Source organism: Lepus europaeus, chromosome 20, assembly GCF_033115175.1.
Source record: "Lepus europaeus isolate LE1 chromosome 20, mLepTim1.pri, whole genome shotgun sequence".
NCBI lineage: Eukaryota > Metazoa > Chordata > Mammalia > Lagomorpha > Leporidae > Lepus > Lepus europaeus.
Window position 1 is genome coordinate 28,720,357 of NC_084846.1, and position 12,213 is coordinate 28,732,569.

General features: G+C 49.3%; 1 protein-coding gene across 5 annotated transcripts in view; it reads right to left on the reverse strand.

The window, feature by feature from the left end:
• Nucleotides 1-12,213, reverse strand: part of OSBPL3 (oxysterol binding protein like 3) — a 205,149-nt gene that overhangs the window by 105,450 nt on the left and 87,486 nt on the right. For all 5 annotated transcript variants that reach the window (XM_062178455.1, XM_062178453.1, XM_062178454.1 and 2 more), the window contains exon 3: nt 1,279-1,517. In XM_062178455.1, coding sequence (XP_062034439.1) covers nt 1,279-1,404 — 126 coding nt within the window. In that variant the 5' untranslated portion in view covers nt 1,405-1,517. The remainder of the gene's footprint in view (nt 1-1,278; nt 1,518-12,213) is intronic.

Genomic DNA, 12,213 nt, shown 5'->3' on the forward strand with positions numbered 1-12,213 from the left:
CTTGCTCCTTGGCTGAGTCAGGTGTCGCCGTGTATCGCTGGAGGATGGAGTCACAGATGCTACCAGGTGCCAAGGAGAGACAGGTGCGGGGGAGAAATCTCAGCTCCGCCCTAACCCTGGCCGGAATGTCAGCGTAAGGAGAAAAGCACCCCTTTGGAGAGGTGACAGAGGCAAGCAGGTACCTCTCTGAAAACTGAACTCCAAGGGGACATGATGCATTGCTCAATGACTAATTCAGTATTTTTTTTTAAAGATCCCAGAAGGAAGTGAAGACAAAACTCTCCTTCTCAACCCCTCGGGCGGGATCTTGGAGGGACCCCAGGTGTCAGCCTTGCCTAAGATCACTGATTCATGGGTGTCAGACAAGTTCAAATGCAGAGAGCCGTGACGCTGCATCATGAATGTGAGCGTGTGCCTGAGCGGGGAGGGTGCTTAACTGTTGCTTCCAAATCTGGAACCATGGAGTCTGGGCAAGTTCTCAGGCCAGCAGAGCCAGCAGGTGCCACCTCGGCTCCCAAACCCCATGGGTTGTAAGCCCAGCTTCTGAATAGCTTGCGTGTTTGTTTTCGCTCTCTCTCTCCCTCTCTCCCTCTCTCTCCCCACCTAACTGAAGGAGGAAGAAGTATAATGATTCATGTGGATTTACTGCCACTGATCTCAAACCAGCAAATTCTGCCAACAGAGATTTACCAGAAAGGAAGCTGAGATACAACCTATCATTAACTGACAGTTACTGGGGAGTTAATTACTCAGTCCTTTGTTTCACGATTTTCTTGCTCCTCCTTAATTCCTTTTGACCATTTCTCTGTTGACTCGGTTCCCACATCCATCAGAGAAATACAGCAGGGGAAACACACGGTGCCCAGCAGGGCAATGGTGGTCACAGGCTGTCAGGAAAGGCTTGGTGAAGAAAGGGAGGGAGGGATGGATACGATAATTACTAGAAACGTGATTGCTTTTCTATTTGGGTTAGCTGGGTATAAAGCAAAGTTTAGCTCTGGCCTCTGGATCCGCTGTTGACCATGAGAATGGGACTATTACCGTCTACACTGAAAAGCAAAGGCTGAATGAAATAACACAAAGGGCCAAAAATAGCTCTTCCCACCTGTCACACATGCAAGCTGCATTAAAACACCTGTAATTTACTCGCTTTCCATAATTAACACGTGGCTGGAAACGCCTCGCCTGGAAGGAGGAAGTCTTCCGTGAATGTACACATTTTAACTTCTTAAAGACTCAGACATTTGCATCTCGACACCTGCATGAGTTATCCGTTACCTGTCGGCTCCCCTGCTTGGAGGAGCAGCTGCTGGTGCTTCTTGAAGGTGAGACCAATTTCTGGGACACGCCAAGATTCTTCTCCTCATTCATCATGAGCGGCTGGTCACGTGGCCTTAACACCATCAAAATGCCATCAGAAGAGGTGGAGCCAAGGGTGCAGAAGTTCCACACAGGCAGGTAGCTCAGCTCTTACCCGACATCGTTAAAATGCAGTCTGGACAACCCATTGGAAAGCCCTACAACCAAAAGAAAAACAGAGAGAGGGTCAGAGGCAGTGGCCATCATCTGTAATTAGCTGTGAATCGTCTGTGAAGCACTCATCCACTCTACAGACCACAGAGCCACGACTCTCATCCACATTAGAGACCACAAAACCACAACTTTCATCCACTCTACACCCCACAGAGCCACAACTCTCATCCACACTACACATCACAGAGCCACGACTCTCATCCACGCTACAGACCACAGAGCCACAACTCTCATCCACACTACAGACCAGAGCCACGACTCTCATCCACGCTGCAGACCACAGAGCCACGACTCTCATCCACTCTACAGACCACAGAGCTATGACTCTAACCCACACCACAGACCACAGAGCCACGACTCTCATCCACTCTACACACCACAGAGCCACGACTCATCCACACTACAGATCACAGAGCCATGACTCTCATCCACACTACAGATCACAGAGCCACGATTCTCATCTACACTACAGATCACAGAGCCACGAGGTGCAGCCCACTACAGACCACAGATCCACAATGTGTAGTCCACTATAGACTGCAGAGCCACGAGGTGCAGCCCACTACAGATCACAGAGCCATGAGGTGCAGTCCACTACAGACCGCAGAGCCATGACACACAGCCCACTACAGACCACAGAGCCACAACTCTCATCCACTCTACACACCATAGAGCCACGACTCTAACCCACACCACAGACCACAGAGCCACGACTCTCATCCACACTACAGATCACAGAGCCACAATTCTCATCTACACTACAGATCACAGAGCCACGAGGTGCAGCCCACTACAGACCACAGAGCCACAATGTGCAGTCCACTACAGACCGCAGAGCCATGACACTTAGCCCACTACAGACCACAGAGCCACAACAGGCAGCCACACAAGGGGCTGTAAAGCAAGAAATGCTTCACATCTTTGTGTTGTTGGGAAATTTGTGTACGTAGTTTCTCACATTGCTTTGTGATTTGACCAACTTATGAACATTATTATGGAAATCTGAGTCCAGACACAGACCAATCAGTACTATAAAAAAAAACCCATACCTCTCTGCATGCACTATGATAGCTAAGATTTCCATAAAGAAAGAAAAGAGCTAGTGTCAGAAAGGGTACAGAGAAATGAGAACCTTCGGACATTGCTGGTGGGAACAAAAAATAGAACAGCCATTGTGGAAAAGTTTGGCAGATTCCAAAAAATGTAAACATAGCACTATCATACGATCCACCAATACCACTGCTAGGTAGGCTCATTTAGCCAAAAGAATCAAAAACCTGCATGCAAAGAAAAACTTGTAGACCAATATTCATAGCAATGTTATCTGCAATAGCCAGATGTGGAAAGAACCCAAATGTCCATTGACTGATGAATGGACAGACTAAATATGATACAGCCATACAATGGAATATTATGCAGATATTAAAGTGAATGAAGTACTGATATGTACCACAGGGTGGAAAAATCCTGAAAACAGTATGCTAAGTGAGAGGCCAGACACAAAAGACCACATATTACATGTTGTGATTTAGATGAACTAGCTAGAGATGGGAGGCCAATTAGTGGCCTCCAAGAGCTGTGAGGAGGGAGGCATGGGGTGTGAGTGCTGAATGGCTTCGAGGTTTCCTTCTGGGGTGATGAAAATGTCAAGGAAGTAGACAGTGGTGAGGGAGTACTAAATATCACTGAACTATACACTTAAAGTGTTCTAAAGGGTGAACATGTTATGTGTACTTTACCACAATTTAAAAAAATTCCTTTCTGGTTTTGGGGGAATAGAGTAAAAGATTTGTTCACCCAAAGACTCTTGAAAACATCTTCCAAAACCTCTATAATATAATATGGCCAAAACTGCAGGGAGAGCAGAGTTTCCCATATCATCTATCAGCATATTAGTAATTAAAACAAAAATCATCTACTGTGTGTATACCACTTATTGCCAAGCACTATATTAAGGGTTCCTCCAGGCCGGCGCCATGGCTTAACAGGCTAATCCTCTGCCTTGCAGCGCCGGCATACCGGGTTCTAGTCCTGGTTGGGGCGCCGGATTCTATCCCAGTTGCCCCTCTTCCAGGCCAGCTCTCTGCTATGGCCCGGGAAGGCAGTGGAGGATGGCCCAAGTCCTTGGGCCCTGCACCCGCATGGGAGACCAGGAGAAGTACCTGGCTCCTGGCTTCAGATCAGCATGATGTGCCGGCCGCAGCAGCCATTGGAGGGTGAACCAATGGCAAAAAGGAAGACCTTTCTCTCTGTCTCTCTCTCTCACTATCTACTCTGCCTGTCAAAAAAAAAAAAAAAATTTTATTAAAAAAAAAAAAAGGGTTCCTCCAAGCGTCTCATTTAATCCACGGTCTGACAGGAAAGTATTATCTCTATTTTATGAAGAAGACAAGTGAGTCTCTGAGAAGTCTGGAAGCTTGCCAACCACACGGCTGCCAGGGGCCCCCTTAGGGCCCGACCCCAGCCCCACAGCTGCGGTGCTGTAAACCAGCACTCCCCTAGTGGTTGCATCTGGTAACAGCAGCGATTGGCCCACCTTGGAGACCTAAGTGAGGAGCTGACTGGGAAGATGGGAGGGAAAACAGGCCAGGCCCACTCTGAAGACTTAACCGCTGTTCCTTTCTGTAGCACAATGCCAGTCTGCAAGACAGCAAAGGACCTGGGGTGGGGCGGGGGGTGACCAGGGCAGAAACCCTGCCAGGAGCCAGCTGGGCTGTCCCCGGCCGCTCTGCACCTCTCTGGGACTCTTGTCCTGATGGAAGCTCCCCAGTCTTCGGAGAGGAAAACGTGGCCCTGGATTCACTGTCTGACTCACAGCCCTGGGTGAAGGGTGAGTCCTGGGTTTGGTTTGGGTTTCAGAAGGCCAGGACTTCATTAGGAACACTAAGTCCAAGTAAATTCCACAACTTTCCCAGGCATGTTAACAACGATGATAAAAATCGTCTCTAATCCACCCAGCTAGTGGTGTTCACATGGTCTAATTTACTAGGAAGGATGTTATTTAACTGCCCAGGAAACAGCAAGATAGATATGGCATCAAACTTTTGGTTAATTATCAAACCAATAAAATCTCCTATGTCTTCCCTAACTCTTAATGCTTCAATGAATGCCAAAGCCATAAACTAAAATCAAAACAACGAAGGGAACTATCCACATCTCTGAAAATAAAATTAAGGCCTCTGTAGCAATAGAACTCAATTCCCATGTGACCCTCCTATAAGCCCCCTGAATCTCTGTATTTATATTAGACCCTACAATAAATAAGACTAAGAAAACAAGTGAAGGAAAGTTAGCTTTACTTCTAGGGGCGTGTACCTGAAGTCAGAGCGAATGTGATCTAGCTCACGGCTGCCAAGAGAAGCTATAAAGGCGTATTAATAGTGTGTTGAATAAAAGCCGGCGCCGCGGCTCACTAGGCTAATCCTCCGCCTTGCGGCGCCGGCACACCGGGTTCTAGTCCCGGTCGGGGCACCGATCCTGTCCCGGTTGCCCCTCTTCCAGGCCAGCTCTCTGCTGTGGCTAGGGAGTGCAGTGGAGGATGGCCCAAGTCCTTGGGTCCTGCACCCCATGGGAGACCAGGAGAAGCACCTGGCTCCTGCCATCGGAACAGCGCGGTGCGCCGGCCGCAGCGCGCTACCGCGGCGGCCATTGGAGGGTGAACCAACGGCAAAAGGAAGACCTTTCTCTCTGTCTCTCTCTCACTGTCCACTCTGCCTGTCAAAAAAAAAAAAAATAGTGTGTTGAATAACAGTGTTTGAGAAAGGACAGAAAAACAACCTGATGGGAACCCCAAATGATGAAATGGGGTGGGGGACAGCTGTTGCTATGGCAACGGATCCACAGTGGGTTGGGAATAGCAACAATGGGCTGTGTGTGCACGCGAGCGTACATGCATGTGTGTGTGCATGTGTGCATGTGATTTATTTGTTCAAACACCAATGTGCTGACAATCGAGAGTGCAGGACAAGATGCCTGTGTGAAACGTGAAGGAGGCGGCAACACCTGGATAATAAAATGAGACCCGGGAATTCTGAAGTGGTGTCAAGTCAAACACACCACAGCCCTGCCACTCAAAGGTGCTCTCTGTGGCTTAACCGGGCCGGATTCCACATCAGAGGGCAGCACCACCGGGGCCAGACCTGTGCTCGCTGCGTGGCCCCTGCCAGCACCACCCCCAGCAGCCCCCAACCCGGGTCACTGCTCCCTTCAGAGAAGCAGGGAGGACCGCCACGCCCCTCCCACACCCACCTCCGGGGGCGGAGCCTGGGACTGGTGCCTGGGAAATACACTCCTCCTCCCCAGGACACCCCTGCCTCGTCTCCACAGAAATACAGTGGAAGTCACCACGGGTGGCTTACATGGCCAAAGCCGTCGAATGGCAGGAGAAGATTATGCCTATAACAGGAAGAGAAAGAATGGAAGCCACAGCAATGCACCAGGGAGGTGGTCCAGGTGCCCAGGTGGCCTCTGATCAGAGGTGGCAGCCACTGTCCCGCTCTAGGGGACTCTGCAGGGCTCAGCCCAATCACCAGAGGGAAGAGGCCTTGGCCGGAGTCCCGAGACAGGGGAACTCGATGAAAGGGTACTGTCTACACCAACAGCCAGCGTCACTGGACTGCAGCACGACACTGACTGCAAACCCCTGATGGCCACAGGGCCAGGGAGTTGGCCGCTGACCCAGCTGTGCACTTGACAAGTGCCCAGGGTGCTCATCCTGCCCAGAGACCCCCACCCATGGAAAACTGCTGACTCAGCGGGCCCATTGGCTTGAACAAATCCAGTCATCTCCCTCTCCTACACTGCAAGTAAGGAAACAGCTCGCCCCCCTAACTCCCATCCAGAACCAGCCTCCCCCGCAGGGTGCTAACTTGGTCCCTGGGGTCTGGTCCTCCTGCAGGGAGCTGTCCTCAGCCAATCACTCCCACAAATCCTTGTCAACATGCGGGAGGGACCCTATAGGTTTTATGGCTTTGGTGCATTCTATCTAACGACACAACACGTTGGGGATGTGTGGTGGGATTCAGTTGGGTACCTGCTTCAGGCCAACAAACCAGCAGGTGGAGGAGGCCCTGGAACTCTACTTCCTCAAAGTCGTGGAGGCCACAACATCCAAGAGGAGTGAAGGGCCAGTGTACCGAGGCCAATGCAAAGACGCCCTGGCTCGTGCCCGGGAGCGGGCTCCTCTTTCCCCACTGCCACCCACCTTTGAGAAGGGGATGGCCACACCCATGTGAAAACGTTTGGGTTAAAAGTGAGATGGGTGTAAGACGTGCAAACCAACACCGTCCTGGGGCTTCCATCAGTAACAGAAGAGATTTCAACGAAGAACAGGAAGAATAAATAACTGATGGCGTGCCAAGGCTGGTGTTAAGATTTATCTTAGAAAATTTCATTTAAAAGAAGATGCAATTTGAGGGAATAATGCAAAGGACACATGGACACCCAAGGATGCCCTGGGAGGAGTCAGACCTCACTATGTATCCTATACATGCTGACAAATGTATCTGATCTGTAGGTGTTTTTTTTTTTTTTTTTTTTTTTTCCTGTATAAAATGAGGAATAATAGGGGCTGGCATTGTGGTGTAGCAGGTAAAGCCGCTTCCTGTGTCGCTGGCATCCCATATCTGTGCTGGATCTTAGCTGTTCCACTTCAGATCCAGTTCCCTGCTAATGCACCTGGGAAAAGCAGCAGAAGATGGCCCAAGCGTATGAGCCCCTGCCACCCACACGGGAGACCGGTTGAAGCTCCTGGCTTCAGCCTGGCCCAGCCCTGGTCATTGCGGTCATTTGGGGAGTGAACCAATGGATGGAGGATCTCTCTATCTGCCTCTCTCTTTCCTTCTGTAACTCTGCCGTTCAAAATAAGTAAACAATTTTTTTTAAAAGGGGAATAATTATAGCCACTTCTCAGGACATTGTGAGGATGAAGTGCGAGAAGGGGAAGACAGGGCACCTGGCTTGAAGAGAGTGGACACCCGACAGAGACTAGTTCCCATCGCATCCTCTCCCGGCTCCCTCAGAGTGGCCACTGCAGTACCAGAGATGAACCTAGATGCCTCTTTCAACCAAAGCCAGAAAAGCAGTCTACAGAACTATAACACTATGTCTTTTCAACACATGACTATTTCCCCAAATCCCTAACTAAGTGTGAACCGACCATTTTTCCATTATGAAAGCAGCATGCTTACTTTGGAAGAAAACATAAACCCAGAAAGATAAAAGCCACATAATTCATCACCCTTGGCTGTCCGAAAATAGCAACTGAATGTTAACTTAGTAGATTGGAAACGGGAGCCTGCAACACAGCTACTGATTAATCCATTAGGCGCAGGAGCTGCGCTCTCAGACCAGAAGCAGGCTTTGCTCCCATACTTGGAAACAGCTCTCAAGGAGACCAGATGGCATATGGTTCAGTTTATCTGCAACATCCCAGTAACAGATAAGCACACAAAGCCCTGAATTAACACACACACCACACACACACACGGTATAATGAGATACCCATTTCTGGACTTTGGTAAAAGACAAATTATTTCAATTCTAGAACTGCATCTTTTAAAAAATGGTACCCTAGGGGCTGGCATTGTGGTGTAGCAGGTAGAACCATTGCATGCCATGCTGGCATCCCATATGAGCACCGTTTCATGTCCTGGTTGCTCCACTTCCAATTCAGCTCCCTGCTAATGGTCTGGGCAAAGCAGCAGAAGACGGCCCAAGTGTTTGGGCCCCTGCCACCCTTGTGGGAGACTTGGAGAAGCTCCTGGCTTCTGGCTCCAGCCTGGCCCAGCACTGGCCATTGAGGCCATCTGAAGAGTGAATCAGAGGATGGAAAATCAGTCTCTCCTTTTCTCTCCCTCTCTCTCTCTCTCATCTTTCCCTAATATTTTCAAAATAAATGTCTTTTTCAAAAATGGTACCCTCTGGAATTTAAAAAGTGTTATATGATCAAAAGTAGGGCTTTGGTTATTTGGCATGAAGTGCCCCAGACCAGAGAGTGAAGAGAGCAGGAGCTGCTGGAAGCAGATTGTAGCCATGACAGCCCCAGACACTGGTGAGTGGCCCCAGACTTCTCTCTGCATGAAGCCTTGGATGATCTGCCTGGACGATCTGGACCCCTGGTCTGCTCCAAGGGAACCAAATCTGACCACCCCTGGAGGACAGATACTGAGGCTCGGGGTCCGAAGAACTTCCATGCCCACACCTCCAAGGGCGGATGACCCCCTGACACAACACATCGTGTCGTAACTTCTCTTTCTAGGAAGACAGAAGTCAAGAGGCCTGAAGACGGAGGTGTTTGCTCTCACACAAAGACAATATCCACAGCTGGCTCCTGCCCCAACCACGCCCTGCACAAGCCACTTCTTCAGGGAAGATGGCGGCGATTCCTCAGAGCCCAGCCCCTCAACAGAAATGCACCCACATGCAGAGTTGAAGCTTCCTGGTGGCACCCGACGGTGGGTTGGCACTTGAGCCATTTAGTTGCCACCGTTGAGTAAGAGAACATAAAACGCAAAAACCCAGTCATTCCACAATCACGGAATCCAAGAGCGAATTCGAGCCCAACTTCTTACTCGAAGCAAGAATTCCTTCCATAATATTGCCAGGTCCTAATCGCTCGACCACTTCCCATGACAGAAATGGGAATGAAACTCCATTTCGGGTTTTGTTTATTCAGAAATGGTCTATTCGACAGCTTCTCCTTATTGAGAGTTGACATTTGTCTCATTCTCATTTCCTAGCACTGACCCTAGATTTGCCCTCTGTAAGTGCAGAGAACAAGATTCGCCATTTTTTCACCATAATGCACATTGGAGCCACTGCCACGCCCACTTGCCCCGACCCCCATCCCCAGTCACATTTGCATCAGCCTGGAGCCCTTAGGATCCCAGGTGTCCAACTGTGCCAACCTGTGTCTGTCTGTGCTTCCCTCACAATGGTGCCCAGGCAGGAGAGAGGACAGCAGTCACCTCCCCGGCCTTGAACACACTGCACCTGCTGACACTGAGCGTGCCCTAGCGCTGGGGACCCTCATGTCTCCTTCCAGCATTGAGCGTCCTTGGGCTCACTGGGACTGTCAGGTCACAGGGGCTGCTGAGAAGCCGGGCTTGCTCCTCCTGAGCGAGGCTCCTTTGCCTCCTGGAACTGAAATCCAGGACTTGACTGTTCTTTGACAATGGCTCCTAAACATCGTTGTGTTGATGCTGACCCCTGTCTGGACATTTCTGGGGGCGGATGTCCTTGGCTGTGGCATCCCTCGACTGCACAGGCCTGTGATTCTGTCCTTAGAGATTTTTTAATCTCCAAGTGTTCTTGGCATATTTGGAGAAGAAAACCAAGGGCGCCGAAGTCTTCTCCACAGGCCCGACATGAACTTGATCATTAATTAGCATTGCTGGGTACATACTGCCCAACCCACCACAAATCCCCATCATTGTAACTGCCATGACCAGCTTCTCAAAGTGTCTAGATCCACCTTCTTCAGTGTCTCCAAGATCCTTGTTAGAAATGCATATTTTATTCCACTTCAGATGAACTGGAGCAGAACATCTAGGGACAAGCCTGAATGTTGAACACATCGTTGAACGCATTCCCGGGAGGATTTTTGTGCACATTTCAGTTTGAGATCACGTGATGTAGCCAGCAGTCTTCAAATCTTTTCTACTCAGATCCCATCCTTCCAGGAGTATCTGTGCAGGTGTAAGGTGGTAGCGGGTAGGAAGCCAAACCCTTTTCCATTTGTGTTTTTCAAAGAGTGGTCCTCAGACCAGCAGCAGTAGGATCCCACAACAGACCCACAGAATCAGGAACTGAGTGTGGAGCCCAGTAAGCTGCTTTCTGTTTTAATTATTTAATATTTATTTATTTAATGGACAGAGAGATCTCCCATCTACTGGTTTACTTCCCCAATGCCTGCAATGGCTGTGGCTAAGAATGCAATCCAGGTCTCCCACGTGGATATCAGGAACCCAACCTTGAGCCATCACCACTGCCTCCCAGGGTCTGCATTAGTGGGAAGATAGAATCAACAGCCAGAACAGGAACGCAAATCCAGGCACTTGTGGGGATGTGGGTGTCTGAACAGACCTCTTAACAGCTGGGCCAAACGCCCACCCCAAAGATGTGTTTTTAACAGGCTTCGCGGGTGGTTCTGATCACAAGTATCGGAACCATCATTTACACAGGTTCATACTTATCAATGGCATGGAATCTGGAGGCCTGTAGCATCCATTTGTCAAGGGAATGGAGTAGACCCTGAGCTCCTTCCTGAAGAAGATTCTCTGCTGCTGCTTGGAGACTCTGTATGTGGGCGTGGCACATACACTGTGTTTCCAGTCCCCATTCCCATGCACAACCACCACAGCAACCTTTCCTGAATAGCCTTCCAGAAAACTAACAGACTGAGCCAGCGAGACACATCCAGTCCTGTAGCGATCCACACTGGCGTGGGGGTGGAGGGAGATCCGTGCACTCCCTTAGCCTGATTAGGCATCTGAACTTCCCAAGACATAAGTGCAATCTGGTCTTGAGAGTCAACACAGACAGATCTGACCTTGATCCTCAATACAAAGTAATATCTGTCCTTTAGTCTCTCACCAAATACTATAACCTTGACTTCTGAATTGCCCAGACTTTATTGAGCAATGAGTCACAACTCTGACTGCACCCTGGAATTACAAGGGGAACTGTTAAAAAAAAAAAAAAATGTTGCTGGTCAAGCTCCAGCCCAGATCTACCACACTGGAATCTGTGGTAGGGACAGGCTTTGGTATTCCTAAACTTCCAGAGGTGATTCTGCTGTGGAATCAGGGTTAAGAGTCACTGTTAAATGTCTACAAATGTCAAATGATGAGAACACTTAGCTCAAGCCAGACCACCCACTGGTTGAGCTGATCTCTAAACTGTTTTTCCTGCCTCTGGGTTTATGCTCTTGGCCTACAATGAGAGAAGTTATCATAAATAAATAACCAAGCCATCTTAAAATACTGGGAAACTTTGTAGAGTAGCATCATCATTAAGACTCTAAGCTCTGAATTCAACCTGCCCCGGATTCAAAGCAGCCTTACTCAGTGGCTTTAGGCAAACGTTTAGCCTCTGTAAGCCTCAGTTTCGCGTTTGTTAAATGGGAATCATTTGAGGGTCTCCCGGAGGGAGCTGGGGATGCGATCTCATGAGCTAACCTGTCTATAAGCCTTCAGCAGAGGCTGTCGCCACAGCAAGTCAGGCAGCGGCAGGGTCCACAGGTCACTGTCCTGTGCAGCACAAGGCTGCTTCACACTTGCAATCAGGAAAAGACAGACGGTATGTGCAGATATCCAAGTGCCCACCACCCAAGACAAGTGGGTCTCCCTCCTTACACACACACACACACACACACTGCTTTTTTGTAATGTTGTATAATAAATGGTATCAGACCATACATTTTCTATCTGTATCTGGCTTATTATCACTCAGAACTATTAAAAAATACATGCATTCCAGTTCCTCCCTGTAGCACTAGCCCATGGTACAACATGCCTGAATTTACATAGTTTGTTTCTGATTCCTTGCAATTAAAAGTGATGCTGTGGGGCCGGTGCTGTGGTATAGCAGATAAAGCCGCTGCCTGCAGTGCCGGCATCCCATATGGGTGCTGGTTCAAGTCCCAGCTGCTCCCACTTCCAATCCAGCTCTATGCTATGG